The sequence below is a fragment of the Ostrinia furnacalis genome, unplaced genomic scaffold (assembly GCF_004193835.3).
Source record: "Ostrinia furnacalis isolate ACB-3 unplaced genomic scaffold, ASM419383v2 OfSCF2306, whole genome shotgun sequence".
Classification (NCBI taxonomy): Eukaryota; Metazoa; Arthropoda; class Insecta; order Lepidoptera; family Crambidae; genus Ostrinia; species Ostrinia furnacalis.
Window position 1 is genome coordinate 502,774 of NW_021132545.1, and position 15,202 is coordinate 517,975.

The following is a 15,202-nucleotide window of genomic DNA, read 5'->3' on the forward strand; positions in this document are numbered from 1 at the left end:
GAGCAGCACGGAAGGGGTGACATTTAAAGTAAATCTGCGGGTCTAGTCAAAACGCACTTTAAAATCGCAAACCCATCGCAAACCAGTCGCAAACAAATAAACAAATCGCAAAAGAGGTCGATAGCAAAAAAGGCTTAGTCAAACGGCAAAAAATCGAATCGCAAAGCCCTACCTATCGATAATCGAAAGACTGGATTGAAATTTCCCATACAAAGGCTTAGCCAACATGCATTTAAGACTTAATCAAAATCGAATCGAATCGCAACACGCACCATTTTCATTGCGATTACTAAAACCCCGGTGATAAGCTTCGATTCGATCGAAAACCAATAGGGTGAGTTGCACCACCTAACTTTGACCGTAACTATGACGTTAACCGGTGTTTTTTGTATGGAGTTTGACAGATTTTAGACGTTTGTCAAAGTTAAACTAAGATGGTGCAACCCACCCTAAGGCTGTTTTGACAAATCCGTATCGCGATGTCGTTTTGACAGCTAGTTTGACGGCGAAGCATAGACGTAAACAGAGAGCAGAAAGAAGGAAGAAACAAATTTAAAAAAAAAAGCTAACAAAAGTAAAAACAATCGCAAAGTCATAGACATTTTTTAACTTTTATTCGATTTTGAATGAACTTTTATATCGCCGCGTCGTTGGTGGTTCAATGTGCATTTTGGCTGCCATTTTCCGATCGAATCGAATTACTGGTGACGCGGCGACTGACATTAGTGAAAACTTCCTATTGGTTTGCGATGGCATTTTGACTAGACCCACTGAAGTTTCGCTGACGTTTGACGTTACAAAAACACCCTCCCATGCTTTTCACATACCTCAGGCACTGATTGAGTTAAACGCTAGCCTACTTCGATGTCATTTTTCCAGTTATTTTGATTAAAAACTAAACTACTGAACCAATTTGCTTAAAATTTCAATGAAATCAACTCGGGATCATATACTTTCAATTAAGCACCGGCACTTTGGATCTTCAGCCATCATCATCATCATCATTTCAGCCACAGGACGTCCACTGCTGAACATACTAATAGGTTCCCCCAATAACTTTCACATCGCCCGGTTGATAGCGGCCTGCATCCAGCGCCTTCCTGCTACCTTTATGAGGTCGTCGGTGCCCCAAATTGGGAAACTGTTTTGATTCATGCAAAATAAAGGAAATATTTTTCAAAAATAAAGGAAATATTTTTTAAAAATAAAGGAACATTTCTTTGCGTGAAACATTCTCTTTTCTATCTACTTATTAAGAGTACTTTTTCTTCAAGTGGCATTACAAAATTTCACTCTGTATATTGCAATGATGCTTCTGACTCTGTCTGCACTACCCCGAAGACGCATCAAGGCCACCGGTTACATTATTAATGTTCAAACTGTAATTGTTTATGGTGGGATCATAAATTACATCGCTTTTCATTAACATTGAACGGGCAAAAACTAAGTTATGAAGTTTTGAACGCTGACCCCATGTTTGAAGGCTTCTACAATCTATACTAATCTATACTAATATTATAAATGCGAAAGTAACTCTGTCTGTCTGTCTCTCTTTCACGCCTAAACCACTGAACCGATTTTGATGAAATTTGGCAGGGACATAGTTTGAGTCCCGAGAAAGGACATAGGATAGTTTTTATTCCGGTTTTTGAAACAGGGACGCGGGCGATAAAGTTTTTCTGTGACAAACAAAATTCCACGCGGGCGAAGCCGCGGGCGGAAAGCTAGTAATATTATAAAGAGGAAAGATTTCCTTGTTTGTTTGAAGTAAATAGGCTCCGAAACTACAGGACCGATTTGAAAAATTCCTTCATCATTAGAGTTTTAAATTATCCCTGATGATCATAGGCTTATTTTAAGACTTTTTATTGGCGATTCGAAGTTTGCCTGGTGAGCTGATCTATATATTTTTTATAAGGCTGAAGAGTTTGTTTAAACGCACTAATATCAGGAACTACTTTCGATTTCGATTAACTTTCCCCAGGGACAAACTTGGTCTTCACTGGTTGGGTTATTGGCGGTCAAGCTGTAGATCCTGGCTACACAGGAGTTGCAGCGGTGGGAACGAGAGGTGGGAATCGTCCCATTTGTTTAACCGTGCTTGATGATGGACGTACCACTTGTCTGCTGGGCTCGCTCATCCTCGCGTCCCGTTTGCAGCTGTCTCGGAGGGGGCTGGTCGTGGTTCCCTGGTCGACCCGCTTCCCGCTCTCTCTTCTTGGCTCCTTCTTCTGTGTACTTCTGTGGAAAGTTTAAAGATAAGTTTTTGCTCAGATTGGATTGCACCATCTTTAATAAAAGTCAAAAGTCTATTAAATGCCATAAAAACACCGGTTATGGTGTATTAGTTACGGTTAAAATAAGGTGGTACAACTCAGCCTGAGCAAAAACAGTAAACAACCACAGCGATCCTGTTTTTCATACAAAAATAAGATACCATACCATAAAGAGAACGATATTTATTCGTGCTCCGGGTACTTACTGGTAATTGTAATAGTAAAGTACCTACACTAAAAAGTAGAACAATAATTTTACGTTATTTATTTCATTAGGGGGACAATTATTATGACCAGTGCCGGTAAATTTGGTATGTTTCTTGAGCTTGGCATTTCGCAGACTGGCACCAACCACCAACCATGGTCATAATAATTGTCCTCCTTATTAAATAAATAACGTAAAATTATTTTCATACATTTTACCCGACTGCGCCAAAAGGAGTATGAGATGTAGGTACTTTTTTGCAGTTAGTTTAATTTTGAAAGTCGGTATTTTAAACGCAGTTTAACTATTTTATTTATGCAAAAGATGCAAGTGTCAGAATCACTCGTGAAAGTTCAATCGTGTAGGATATACATCCAAGTCGAATTGTCGACTTCTAAAACTGATGGAGATGTTACTATATTAATTACCTGTCATCTTTCCCCGACTCTCTTCTGAAGTCCCTTCTGTGTGTGGGGGTGGCAGCCACTGAGTGGCTCGTCAGCGCTGGAGTGGCTGAGAGGATCTCTCTGTAAAGATAGAAAACTTAAAATAATAAAAACCTCTTAGCACCATATTACACATACATAGCCACGATAGCCGAACGGTGAAGGGGTCGGACTGGCCGACTCGAGATCCGAGGAACGCGGGTTCGAATCCCACCGCCGCTCGACTATTGTGGTAAGCCCACTCGTAACATAAGCTTATTTAGCTTAACACGAGGGGCTAACGGGACTATTAGTAATTTGGGCAATACAAATTGCTAATAATCTTTAAAAAATATATATCGTTCGTTTCAACCGAATTTCGTCCACTGCTGGACAAAGGATTTCCACAACGACCGCATCCAGGTGGTTCCTGCGGTTTTCACCAGATCGTCAGTCCACTGAATGGGAGGCCTGCCTACTCTACGTTTTCCAGTGGACGCCACTCGCTGCTACCTTCTTACAAACACTATAGAAACTTGACTTCGAACTCCTCGTATGTTCTTCTGATTAATTTCGTTGCCGGTCCAATGACAGTAAACTCCGCCGGTACAAACTTGACCTTCACTGGTTGGGTCATTGGCGGTCAAGCTGTAGATCCTGGCTACACAGGAGTTGCAGCGATGGGAACTAGAAGTAGGAAAACTCCCATTACATTAAGGAACCTTCCGAAATAAATGATTTGAATTTGAAATAATAAAGCCTCAAAGTTAAAGAAACTCGTCAAGATCAAACAGCATTTCGTATCTTTGAAACGTTTCGTATCAATTTTGAAACGTAATCCCCCGGAAGATACTGAAACTGAAGCACGCTGAATTGGAGCCAATTTCCCTTCGGATGACGTTCAAAAACAAACACGGGCTTGTGCGAGTAATTAAAAATAACACTTGGAGATACTGAGCTGGGGCGCCATGATTAATATGGCTATAGAGTTGATACAACGATATAAATAGGTAAGTTTATTTACATACAAACGATCAAATCTTTCTTCTTTTATTTTAATAACAGTGTTCCCCAGTAGACGAAGCACATGATGTCATGCCCTGCGTGCCCAAACAACTGCACGCAGGAAGATTTAATGGAGGCTACAGACAACGCCACTCTTGTGGCGGAATTTTGGGCTGACACAGTAGGTTTGTTGTCGACACGAGAAGAAGAAGAATAACAATGTAGATAATAGATATCTTTGGAAAGAACTCGTAGAACTGATGGCCATTGGGGCAGAAAAATTCTCGAGTAGCGACCACGGATCAGAAAATGTAGTATAGGAAGGCCAGGCCTTCCCACTTGGTGGAGTGACAATCTGGTGAAGGTCGCACATGGAAACTGGCAGCGCTGGACCAGAAGTTAAGTTAGTAGTGGAAATCCACAGGAAAGTCTTTGTCCAGAAGTGGATGGTACTCGGTTGAAATAAAGAAATATCTTTGGACCTTTTTACACTGTGCCATCTAGTCCCAAAAAAGCAAAGCTTGTAAAAATAATTATAATGAATCAAGAACGACTGGACTGATTTACATTATTAAAATGAATTCCCTAAGAGCATAAATACACGGAAAAAATTAGGGAGAAAATTATACGGAGCTTTAATTTGATAGATATACCTAGTTAGTCTCTCTTTATTGCACATCATATAAAATAGACAAAGTACTATGAAATTTTTTTTTATTGATTTTATTTGATTTGATTCAGTTATAACAGCTCTATACCCATATTTCGCGTTCACACCGTTCAGAGGGCAATGTTAACATGAGTGTTTCCACTTATCTTGCCATTACTAGGTCTCCAGGGCTGAGTAAAGTGGGTTACCCCACCTAATACGCGTCGGATAGTCCGGCTGGGGTTCCGTAGAAAAATTGGTAAGGAACCCTGATAATATATCCGTGACTTCCACTAGGCATGGGGCGCATTGAAAACCAGGGTCGTGGCCTTCCTCACTGTGGGCCAGGCCACGGTATATGCAGTGGTGGCACTGCCCAGTTCACTTTTTCTATTTGTCTTTTTTCTTTACATTTATCGTAATAAAGTTTCTTTCTTTTTCTTTCTTTCTATATGGCCGCTACGATGTCTATCTGTAGAGTTTTTTTAAAGATTGAGTTCGTTGCGGGTCCAATGACAGTTTAACTTTCCCCCGGGACAAACTTGACCTTTACTGGTTGGGTTATTGGCGGTCAAGCTGTAGATCCTGGCTACACAGGAGTTGCAGCGGTGGGAACAGGAGGGAGGAATAGTCCCCTTTTGATTAGGTTTGATTCGATTGAAATATTTTGATAGAGTTTGTTTAACTAAGGACAGATGTAGGGTACGGAACCCTCAGTGAGCGAGTCCAACTCTCACTTGGCCGGATTTTTTCATTCTGAGAGAATTCAGGTCAATTTTTTTGTCAGCACTAGCCAATCTAATTGTTTCAGTGCAGTGGTACGGACTTGGGACGGTTAAGCAACGTTTAGATGTAGAAATGGTTCTAAACGTAGTGTGGTGTAATAAATGTAGGTTCTTTCTTTTTTGGTGTAAGTCAATTATTTTTTAACTACAGCAGGAACTATTGGCCTGCATTCAGCATGATGGAAAGTGATGATCAGGCTGAAGGTGGAAGCCAGCTTCATAGGGAATCCTCAACCACAGAGGAACTGGCTATCTTACCTCCAACTGCTAAAACAACAATGCTGTTAACATTGTTATGGCGACAGTCTTAGGGTAAAATGTAGAATTGCTTTTATCCCGGTTTTAGGGGCTATACGGCTTTTTGTGACATATTAAAATTGACACGGAAAAAGTTGCAGGAAAAAGTTTTTCTGCTTATTTAAATGTGAAAGTTTTTGGGGATGGATATCAGGGATGGTATACTTACTCTTTCATGCAAAAACTACTGAATCGATTTAGTTGAAGATAGTTTTTATACCGGTACTAGCTTACCACCCGCGGTTTCGCTCGCGTGGAATTTTGTCTGTCACAGAAAAACTATCGCGCGCGTCCCTGTTTCAAAAACAGAGTTACTTTCGCATTTATAATATTAGTATAGATTTGATAGACTGAAATTCAAGGGGTAAAAGCTATAACCAAACATTTAAGAATTATTTTTTTCTCCTTCGTTTCAATAACAATGTAGGGCGGGTTGCACAACGAAAAAATATCGTTTATTTTGACCTACACTCGTCTCAAACGAGCCGTTTCGTGGGCCAAGTTACTGAATTACCCGTTAACCTCCGCTTAACCTGTCGTTACCCTTCGAGGGTTAACCCGTAATCTAATGGAACTGGGGCGTCCCTATAAAACATACGTTAGAGGTGTCTATTGAGTTAGAATATCACCCTCTAAGATCATTGGATTTGGATGTAATAGCAGAATAATTTCTGGGTTTTACTTGCTTTTCATTGTGAACGAATTTGGTGTTTAGGGTTAAAATCACATAAAATAGAGAAGTTTTTCCAATTAGGCGTTAAGAGTCAGACGTTAGTCGTCCGTTTGCCGGATCACAAACGCTAAAATTAAGGCTCTTTCCTTAAAGTTGTTCTTAGAATTTTCTAAGTTTTTCTCATGTAAGTTCTCTTAAGATCGAACAAAAAAATGATCTAAACACTAGTTGATATGCCCGTTCTCACCTGAGTTCCCTCAAGAACGCCCCAAAGAACGGTATCAGCCTGCACTCCGGCAGTGCCAGCGCCCGACCCAGTGCCCGCTCGTATTCAGCCGACAGCAGCGCTGCTGATAAGAAATCCAGCGCTGGCAGCGGCTCATCCGATATGCTGAACCAGAACGCCTTTAGCTTGCTCGACCTGGAAAGAAAGGGTGCGGTTAGAATCTTCATAAAATATCGAGCAGGTCAGACTGGATACGGTTGTAGCAGGGTACGGTTGTAACAGGGTACGGCTGTGATAGGGTACGGTTGTAACAAGTCGAATGTTACCGAACAATGCTCGATAGATGAGGGGTACAAGGGGAAAGGCTTGCGGGGGACAAGTCCATAGAGCCATAGTTGCACTGAACAACAATCGAGTTGTTACAACCGTACCTTGTTACAACTGTACCCAGTCTTCCCTACCAATAGTGTCTCATCATCATCATTTCAACCACAGGACGTCTACTGCTGAACATAGGCCCCCAATAATTTCCACATCACCAGTCCAGGTCAGGTCACGGTCCAGGTCCAGCGTCTTCCTGCAACCTTTATGAGGTCATCTGTCCACCTTGTGTGTCTAGTGCCTCAGGTATTGGAGCGGCATGGGAGTATGTTTTTGAGACGTCAAACGTCAGCGAGACTTCAAATTTTAATATGCTTTAGATTGTCACGTCATAATATGTCAATGTCACCCCTCCCGTGCCGCTGCCATGCCTCAGGTACTGACTGAGTCGCTAGACCTACAGCCGTAGTACTTATTATTATTCTGTGCTATAGCAGGCCTGTTCATCTCCGCGAGTTTACATCGAAAACAAAACACGCACGATGGCCCACCTACAGGCATTGAAGAAATATTGTACGTAGTACATTATAACTCAATGCCTACAGGATACTATTCGACAAGGCCTCACATACGAGCGAACATTGACTCACGCACGCGTATTCTTGTGTATGATGGAATAAAATAAAGAAAATGGTGTACTAAATACTGTGCAGTATTTAACTGCCTAAATAATAATAAAAACACAGAATGTAATTTTTTAAGTTGCCTCAAGACACTGAGAGGTAAATAAGTAGTTAATATTATTCATGATAATTCATGCTAAATTATTATTTTCTGTAGTTTGGCACCTCACGTCACATCATTTTACCGAAGTCAGCCCTATAGCTTCGGCGCAGTGCCGATCACTGACGTTTGTCAACAAAATGGTGCTTGACTCTTGAGACAGGCTAAATTACACCATATTGTTAATGACATTAAGCATACATTTTTTTAAATACCTTCGCGAAGTAAAACTTCTGTACGTAGTACTTATTATTATTCTGTGCTATAGCTACGAAACAGTCGCGCAATAACAGCACATTATCACAATATACAAAACAAATGTAAGGTATTACAAGTGCTATTATTAGTAAGTCCCATTAATCAAATATGGACGGAATATCACACACATAAGTGTTGCTCATAGGTAACTCTCTAATAGGGCCTTATTCATAAAGCGATCCTTGTTTTTGATATTTTTGTTATGGGGCTAATAAATTTTTTTCAGCATTGAATTATTAGTATAAGTCAGCTTTCAGAAATAATTTTTATTGGAGTTACTTTATGTCTTTTGCACCATCTTACTTTAACAATAACAAATGTCAAAAATCTGTCAAACGCCATACAAAAAATACAGGAGCTACAGTTAAAATGCGCGCACTTCCATACATGCCCATACTGATCAACTGCCCAACTAAACTATCGGCCGACGAAAAATCAACGGTGTGCGCTTACTCTAAAGCACATCTGAAGTTTTGCTAACGTTTGACGTTACAAAAACATCCTCCCGTGCCACACACTTGCCTCAGGCACTGACTGAGTTTAGAGATAGACCTATAGTTATTACGATGACGTGTCACAACTTGTCTCTAACTGACGTAACTGACATTTTCAGCGATTAGACAGATCGATTCGTCTTGTGAATTTATTAAGATGGTGTAGATAACTCAGTTTCGAAAAAATGTCAGATACGTCAGTTAGAGAGTCAAGCGATGAACTTTGGGACCGGATCGTGAATACCGCAACATATCAATATGGACTAATGCCGGTACATCAATCAAGCGGACGTCCGAGCGACATTAATCGAGTAATTGGATCAAACTCGTAATTATTACAGATATAGAATATATTTTATCATATGTCCACCTTGTGGGTGGACGTCCTACGCTGTTATTCTGGGTTATAAACAATAATACTGTAAAGTTTCATCAAAATCCGATCAGTAGTTTTTGCGTGAAAGAGCAACAAACATTCAGACATCCAGACATCCAAACTTTCGCATTTATAATATTAGTAGGATAGCTCCCTAAAAAAAAATCGTCTAGATAACAGTATTTAGATCCCTGACAAAAAGACATAAAAAATAAATTCATAAAATTCATTTATTTTTGCAAATAGGCTTTTAAAAAGCGCTTTTACACGTCCCAATATTAACCCTACTACTGCTTCGGGACTATAAATGGGCCAGTGCTGAGAAGAAGCAGCGCAAGAAACTCAGTCACTATTGTCAGCCTCCTTTTCAAGGTTTTACAGTCTTTAAAATATACAAATTATAGTCATAAGTATTGATGCGAGCTAGGTAGTTAAACATTCCAAACATTTTTATCCTTTATATAATCATCAACTTTATAGTAGCCCTTTTCATTAAGGTGCTTTTGATATGTGCTTTAAAATTATGAATGGGCAATTCTACAACAGTTTGTGGCAATTTATTGAAAAGTTTAATACATTTCCCCATAAATGAATTACCAATCTTGTGCAGTCTGAAATTTGGAACGGCAAGTTTACAGAAAAAAAGGACGGATGCATGGTCAGCAAAGTTTTACAAAAGGGTCCCATAAGCTCATAGCAGACTTATTAACTCGGAAAGGGATCAACACCGTATCGCCTTTCGCGCTGTCAATTGCGAGGCGAGGCGTTTACGTTACGGTGCGGATAAGTGTGCGTTGCAGTATGGAGTTTCATACAAAGAATACTGACCGCCTCGATACGGTTACGATCCCTTTCCGGGTTGATAAATGTGCGTCGTTCCTTACGCACCCTCTGGGTATGGAACTCCAAAACAAAACAAATACAAAATTAAAGCAATATTTCACTATAAAACAAGCAGAATAAATTGGATCTAACCACAAAAACATTTTCCATTTATATCGCTGTGTTAACTTGTATAATTAATTGGATTGGCTTGGACAGTCAGCAAATAAGTGCTTGTTCCCACGGCGATTCAGTTTTGCGGGGTCCAGTAATGCAGGATTGGTAAAACTGGACTGTCGTGTGAAATTCGAATTACAAAATGGAAATCGGTTTTCGCGAGAATTATACAGGGTGTCCCAAAAAAGTAGTGTAAAGCCGAAGCGCAGAGGTAGAGCATCACTAGGGCTACCGGAATCACTGCGACTTTTGATAGGTTTCGAGTTCATCATCATCATCATCATTTCAGCCATAGGACGTCCACTGCTGAAGATAGGCCTCCCCCAATGCTTTCCATGTCGATCGATTGGTAGCGGCCAGCGTCCAGCGCTTCCCTGCTACCTTTACGATGTCGTCGGTCCACCTTGTAGGTGGACGTCACACGCTGCGTTTTCCGGTACGCGGCCTCCATTCCAGAACCTTTCTGCCCCATCGGCCGTCAGTTCTGCGTTATGGATTTTTTTTACAACATAAAGGATTTTTGACTTTTTTAGTTTACATTAGTGTTAAATGGATGTAAATACTTCTGAACCAGATATACCTAGTATGCATCTAATAATGATAATAAAAAAATCAGGCGTGTACTTTATCTATTCGCGCCACAGTGCCCAAAAATGTGCCTAAGCATAGAAATTTAAAACAATCATAACTCGAAAACTATCAAAAATCGCGGAACATACATGGGGGTGATTCGGATAGCCCTAGTGAAGCTCTGGGCTTCAGCTTGACACTACTTTTTGGGACACCCTGTACATTCAAACATCATTCATCATCATCATCAGGTCATTTAGTCTCCACTGCAGGAGTATGACCCTCTAATTGACCAGAGGCAAATGGAGGATTTGTCCTACACTCCCCACGCTGGCCAGACGGGTTGGGGAGGCCTGACGTTCGCTTATTTTGTCCCTTAGTGCCCTTTACTTCCTGAACTAGGGATTGAAAAATCCTTGACAAAACCTTTTTTTTGCTAACTTTACTTCAACTTTATGGGGTCAATACGACACTGTAGTCATAAACAACGTGCAACATGTCAGTCAAATAATAGGTACTTATAGTTGATAAGGCTTTTTAATTACGGTTAGTTGGCCATCAGGCATAGTAGTTTGGGTACCGAATGCTATGTCATATTTCGCGGGTTCGACCCCGTAATACAAACATTTGTGTACGAGAACATTTTTATTGGTCTGGGCGTTTTTTATGTTTTTTTTATGTATGTATGTATGTTCGTTCGTTTCAGCTGAAAGACCCCCAAGGATTTCCACAAAGACCGGTCCTGCGCCGCTCGCATCCAGGCGCCTCCCACGACCTTCAACAGATAGTCGGTCCACCTATTGGGAGGCCTGTCCACGCCACGCTGTATGTATGTATTCACAATAAATTAAAACCCTTGGCCTGCATCTCACCTGATGGAAAGTGATGATCAGGCCGAAGGTGGAAGCGAGCTTCACCCGGAATCCTCAACCACGGAGGAACTGGCTATCTTACCTTTAACTGCCGGAACACAACAATGCTGTTAACATTGTTGTTATGGCGACAGACTTAGGTAAGATGGTGGTAGCTAGCAGACTTACGCCCGTACTCACAAACGAGTCACGGTAATAGTATCTATACAGTATTCCAACTCGGCCATATTTTTGAAATAAATGTCAACAGCCGCGCGGTACGTCACCGTATGACAACATGCGATAGGGCTGCCCACCTGCAGACCCTTATTTTCATTACATCTGCCTACTTAGAATTTCTATCTAGTTTTGTGAATGTATTTTGTGATTGTAATTTTTTATTTTATTTTGACAAACAAAATACTTTTTGAATGAAATAGGATAAAAATGCATGTTGTCTTTTCATTAGTAGATTTAATTAAAAAAATATATTTGTCTTAAGATTTAGTAACAAATCTTATTTTGAGACCGTAAAATGTATGCGCCTCGACTGAGGCGTACAAAATGCTTGATTATTATACAGGGTGTTAGGTAAATGGGTTTATAAGCGGACAGTAGCCCATGTTAACATGTGCATATAAATGGTATGGTTAAGTCAGACAATTGAAATTCATCATTTTAATAATTTTAATTTTCATGCAAATCTGATTTTATAAAATTTTGTATGAAAATTTAAAAAAAATGATATCACTGACTTCACCATACCATTTACATGCATAAATGTTAACATGGGCTAGTGTCGGCTTATAAACCCATTAACCTAACACCCTGTATGAATAGGTTCTTGTAATTTTTTTTTATAAAAAACACTGTTTAAAAAACAACGCATCGTCCGTTTATTACTGTGGCACATTCGCGACACCCCCGACTTTTGCATGTCGAGCGCATACCGAGATTTGAATTTCGAAGGAAAGCTCGCGTTTCGTCCGTTTATATGAAGTTACAATACTGTATGATAGTATTACCGTGCTTAAGTGAAGCAGCAAATCGAAAGCATAGCGTTGAATAGAGCTCTGTGATTGCTTCGTGAGCCATGCGTCCACGAGCACTGTGAGACCTCATAGTAATGTTTGAATACGGGCGTTAGAACAACCTATATAATTTCCATAAGCAAAGCCAGGGTATATCACTAGTATCGTAAACACTAGTGTTCGTAAAAGATAAGAGAATAATGTCTATCGGTCAATCACAATCGAGCTCTATTCTCACATCGACAAATCGAGGCTCAGATTACCTCTCCGATCACGTTTACTAGTGCTGTCCAGTTGCTCGATATCGATGTATCGATACAAATAATAAAGGTAACTTATTTTCTGAAAATTTGAAAAGCGCTTTTACACGTCCCGTTATTAATTTAAATTTAACCTACCATTGTTTCAGGACAATAAGCATACCAGTGTTGAGAAGAAGCAGCGCTAGAAACTCAAAGACCTTTGCAACTTGTTTTTGATGCATCGATATTTACTTTTTTGAGGTGACAGTGTCGGCGTCGGACTGCTGATTTCTCATAGACTACGATATAAGAAGTGTTTAAAGTGATACCAGTCGATAAAACCCCACAAGATGGAAGTATCATCGATAATACGATAAACGTCAACGCACATCACTAAATAACAATGTTTGTTCGTCAATCGATAGCAGGTTGAGCCAGTAAAGAAATTTAGCGCGATTTGAGCTAAATCCCTGACTTCGGGAATATGCTGTGACTGAAAATTACCGTACCGGAAAAAGCAGCGTGGGACGTCCACCCACAAGGTGGACCGACGACATCATAAAGGTAGCAGGAAAGCGCTGGACGCAAGCCGCTACCAACCGGGCAATATGGAAAGCATTGGGGGAGGCCTATGTTCAGCAGTGGACGTCCTATGGTTGAGATGATGATGAAAATTACTGAAAATTTAAGCTGAATCAACGCTTGTTAATGTCGACACATTTTGTTGCTATATCTGTTAATATAGGCAGAGTAAATACAAATGAGTAGGTTATCTTCAAAGAAACGCCCGAGCGCGGTTTGTATGTGAGCGCGCCAATACGTACCTACCTATGCGGCGCGCACGCACACACTGACAAAATTTAGCGTTGATTAGCCACGGTAATAATATCATACAGTATTGTAACTTCATATAAACAGACGAAACGAGAACTTTCTTTCGAAATTCAAATCTCGGTATGCGCTCGGTATGCAAAAGTCGGGGGTGTCGCGAATGTGCCGAATGGACGTCGGTGGCCAAGGCCCAAGTGTTAAAAATGACAAAACTGATTGAATTTGAGTGACCGTCATTTACGGTCAAATTGTTCAAAAACTAGTCAATTTGTCATTTTCAGTCAGTTTGATTTGAAATGAAAATTACAGTCTAATTTTTTAGAAATCAGCAGAAATGTCATCAAAAATGGCCAACTGACATAAAAATATTTTTGGTCTGTGAACTAGTGATGCGACAAAACCTCTCGTTAATCGCGAAGTGAAATTATTTTAGTACTTGCGTATCATCGCCGGGTGATCGTGAAAATACTAAAAATATGCAACAAAGTCGCAACATTGAATGTGAACTGATTATGAAATTTTCGAGAACAGGAAACAAACTGTGAGATGAGATGATGTATGTAATCAAAAAACACACTGGACAGTAAAACAATCAATGACATCCATAAAGTTATTAAACTTCAAATAGTTGCAAAAAGTTCTGTTTGACAGTGTTGCTACTAGTGACATCTCGCTCGCTCAGTTCTTTGTTGCTCTATTCCGCTAGGCAGGTAGTTTAAGATGCATTGAAAGAAGATTTTTATTTTCTTTTATTTTATTTACTTATATAGGAAAATAAGCAAACGAACAATACGTAAGCATAATTGCATAAAAAAGTAAAATAATTTGGTTTAAATAAAACCGACTAAAAATTAAACTGACTCCGAAAAAGTGTACACTAAAAGGCTAAAAGTAGAAAAATAATTTTACNCTTAAATAGTGCCCTAGGTAAAAGTGAAAATAAAGTTGGTTTCATGGGCTTGTTAAATAATGTGTATGATATTATGAACACGTAAGTGATTAGTAATTGTGTATGAAAGTGTTTGTTTACGTCTCTGCTGGATTCTAAAAAATCAAGGTATATATTGTATTAAACCAGCTTTTGCCCACGACTTCGCTCGCCCGAAATTAACGTAACAGATCATTATGATTATTAAAGTTTCAAAATTATTTACGTAGTTTTAAATAAATTAAATCTACTAATCACAAAACAACGCACATTTTTAACCTATTCCATTCACAAAGTATTTTGTTTGTCTAACTAAATAAAAAAGTACAATCACAAAACTAGATAGAAATAAAGAATGTTCACTAATTTAGTTTTTTAGCTTTCTGTATTCTCTGTTAAAAATAAAAAATACACGTGAAAGAATTGTTTCGATACGTCAATTAGTTTCCAAGATATTGAATTTTAAAAGTGCGGGCGGCGGCCGGCCCGCCATTTTATGCGCGTGACGTCATATTACAACGACTGGCTCATATTTTTATGGGTGGAATCTTGCAAACTGAATTAAGACCCACTTCCAAATTTCGCAAACACATGTGATTTGGATGACCATGCAATATTATGATGACATGGAGCTGATCTGATGATGGAGCTGGAAGGTGGCCATAGGAACTCTATAATAAAACGACTTAAAGCATCGAGTTTGGGCTCGTTCGTTTTGTATTGATGAGTATTTTAATTCTATAGTAATCGGGGTCTAATGATGGAGCTGGAAGGTAATTCGCAATAAAACGACACAATCGCTTCAAGTTTGGGTTTGCTTCAATTTTAATTTCTGTGATGGGTCTGGGTGTTAATATGTATAATAAGTTTGTATTTACAAAAAAAAAATATTTATGTATGTTTATATCCGTTTTCTAGTGAGCGGACGCTGTGAATGTACGTCACACAGGGTCACGTGACCGTCGGCGGGACTCAAT

The 15,202-nt window shown here is 39.6% G+C and overlaps 1 protein-coding gene across 1 annotated transcript in view; it reads right to left on the bottom strand.

Moving 5' to 3' along the window:
- The window catches only part of LOC114354992 (1-phosphatidylinositol 4,5-bisphosphate phosphodiesterase epsilon-1), a gene marked incomplete at its 5' end in the record, with an annotated part of 58,554 nt that extends 51,818 nt beyond the window's left edge, over positions 1-6,736 (bottom strand). The window contains 3 exons of the mRNA XM_028307622.1: positions 2,118-2,241; positions 2,910-3,008; positions 6,563-6,736. Of these exons, the coding sequence (XP_028163423.1) occupies positions 2,118-2,241; positions 2,910-3,008; positions 6,563-6,736 (397 nt within the window). The remainder of the gene's footprint in view (positions 1-2,117; positions 2,242-2,909; positions 3,009-6,562) is intronic.
- Between the last annotated feature and the right edge of the window lie 8,466 nt (positions 6,737-15,202).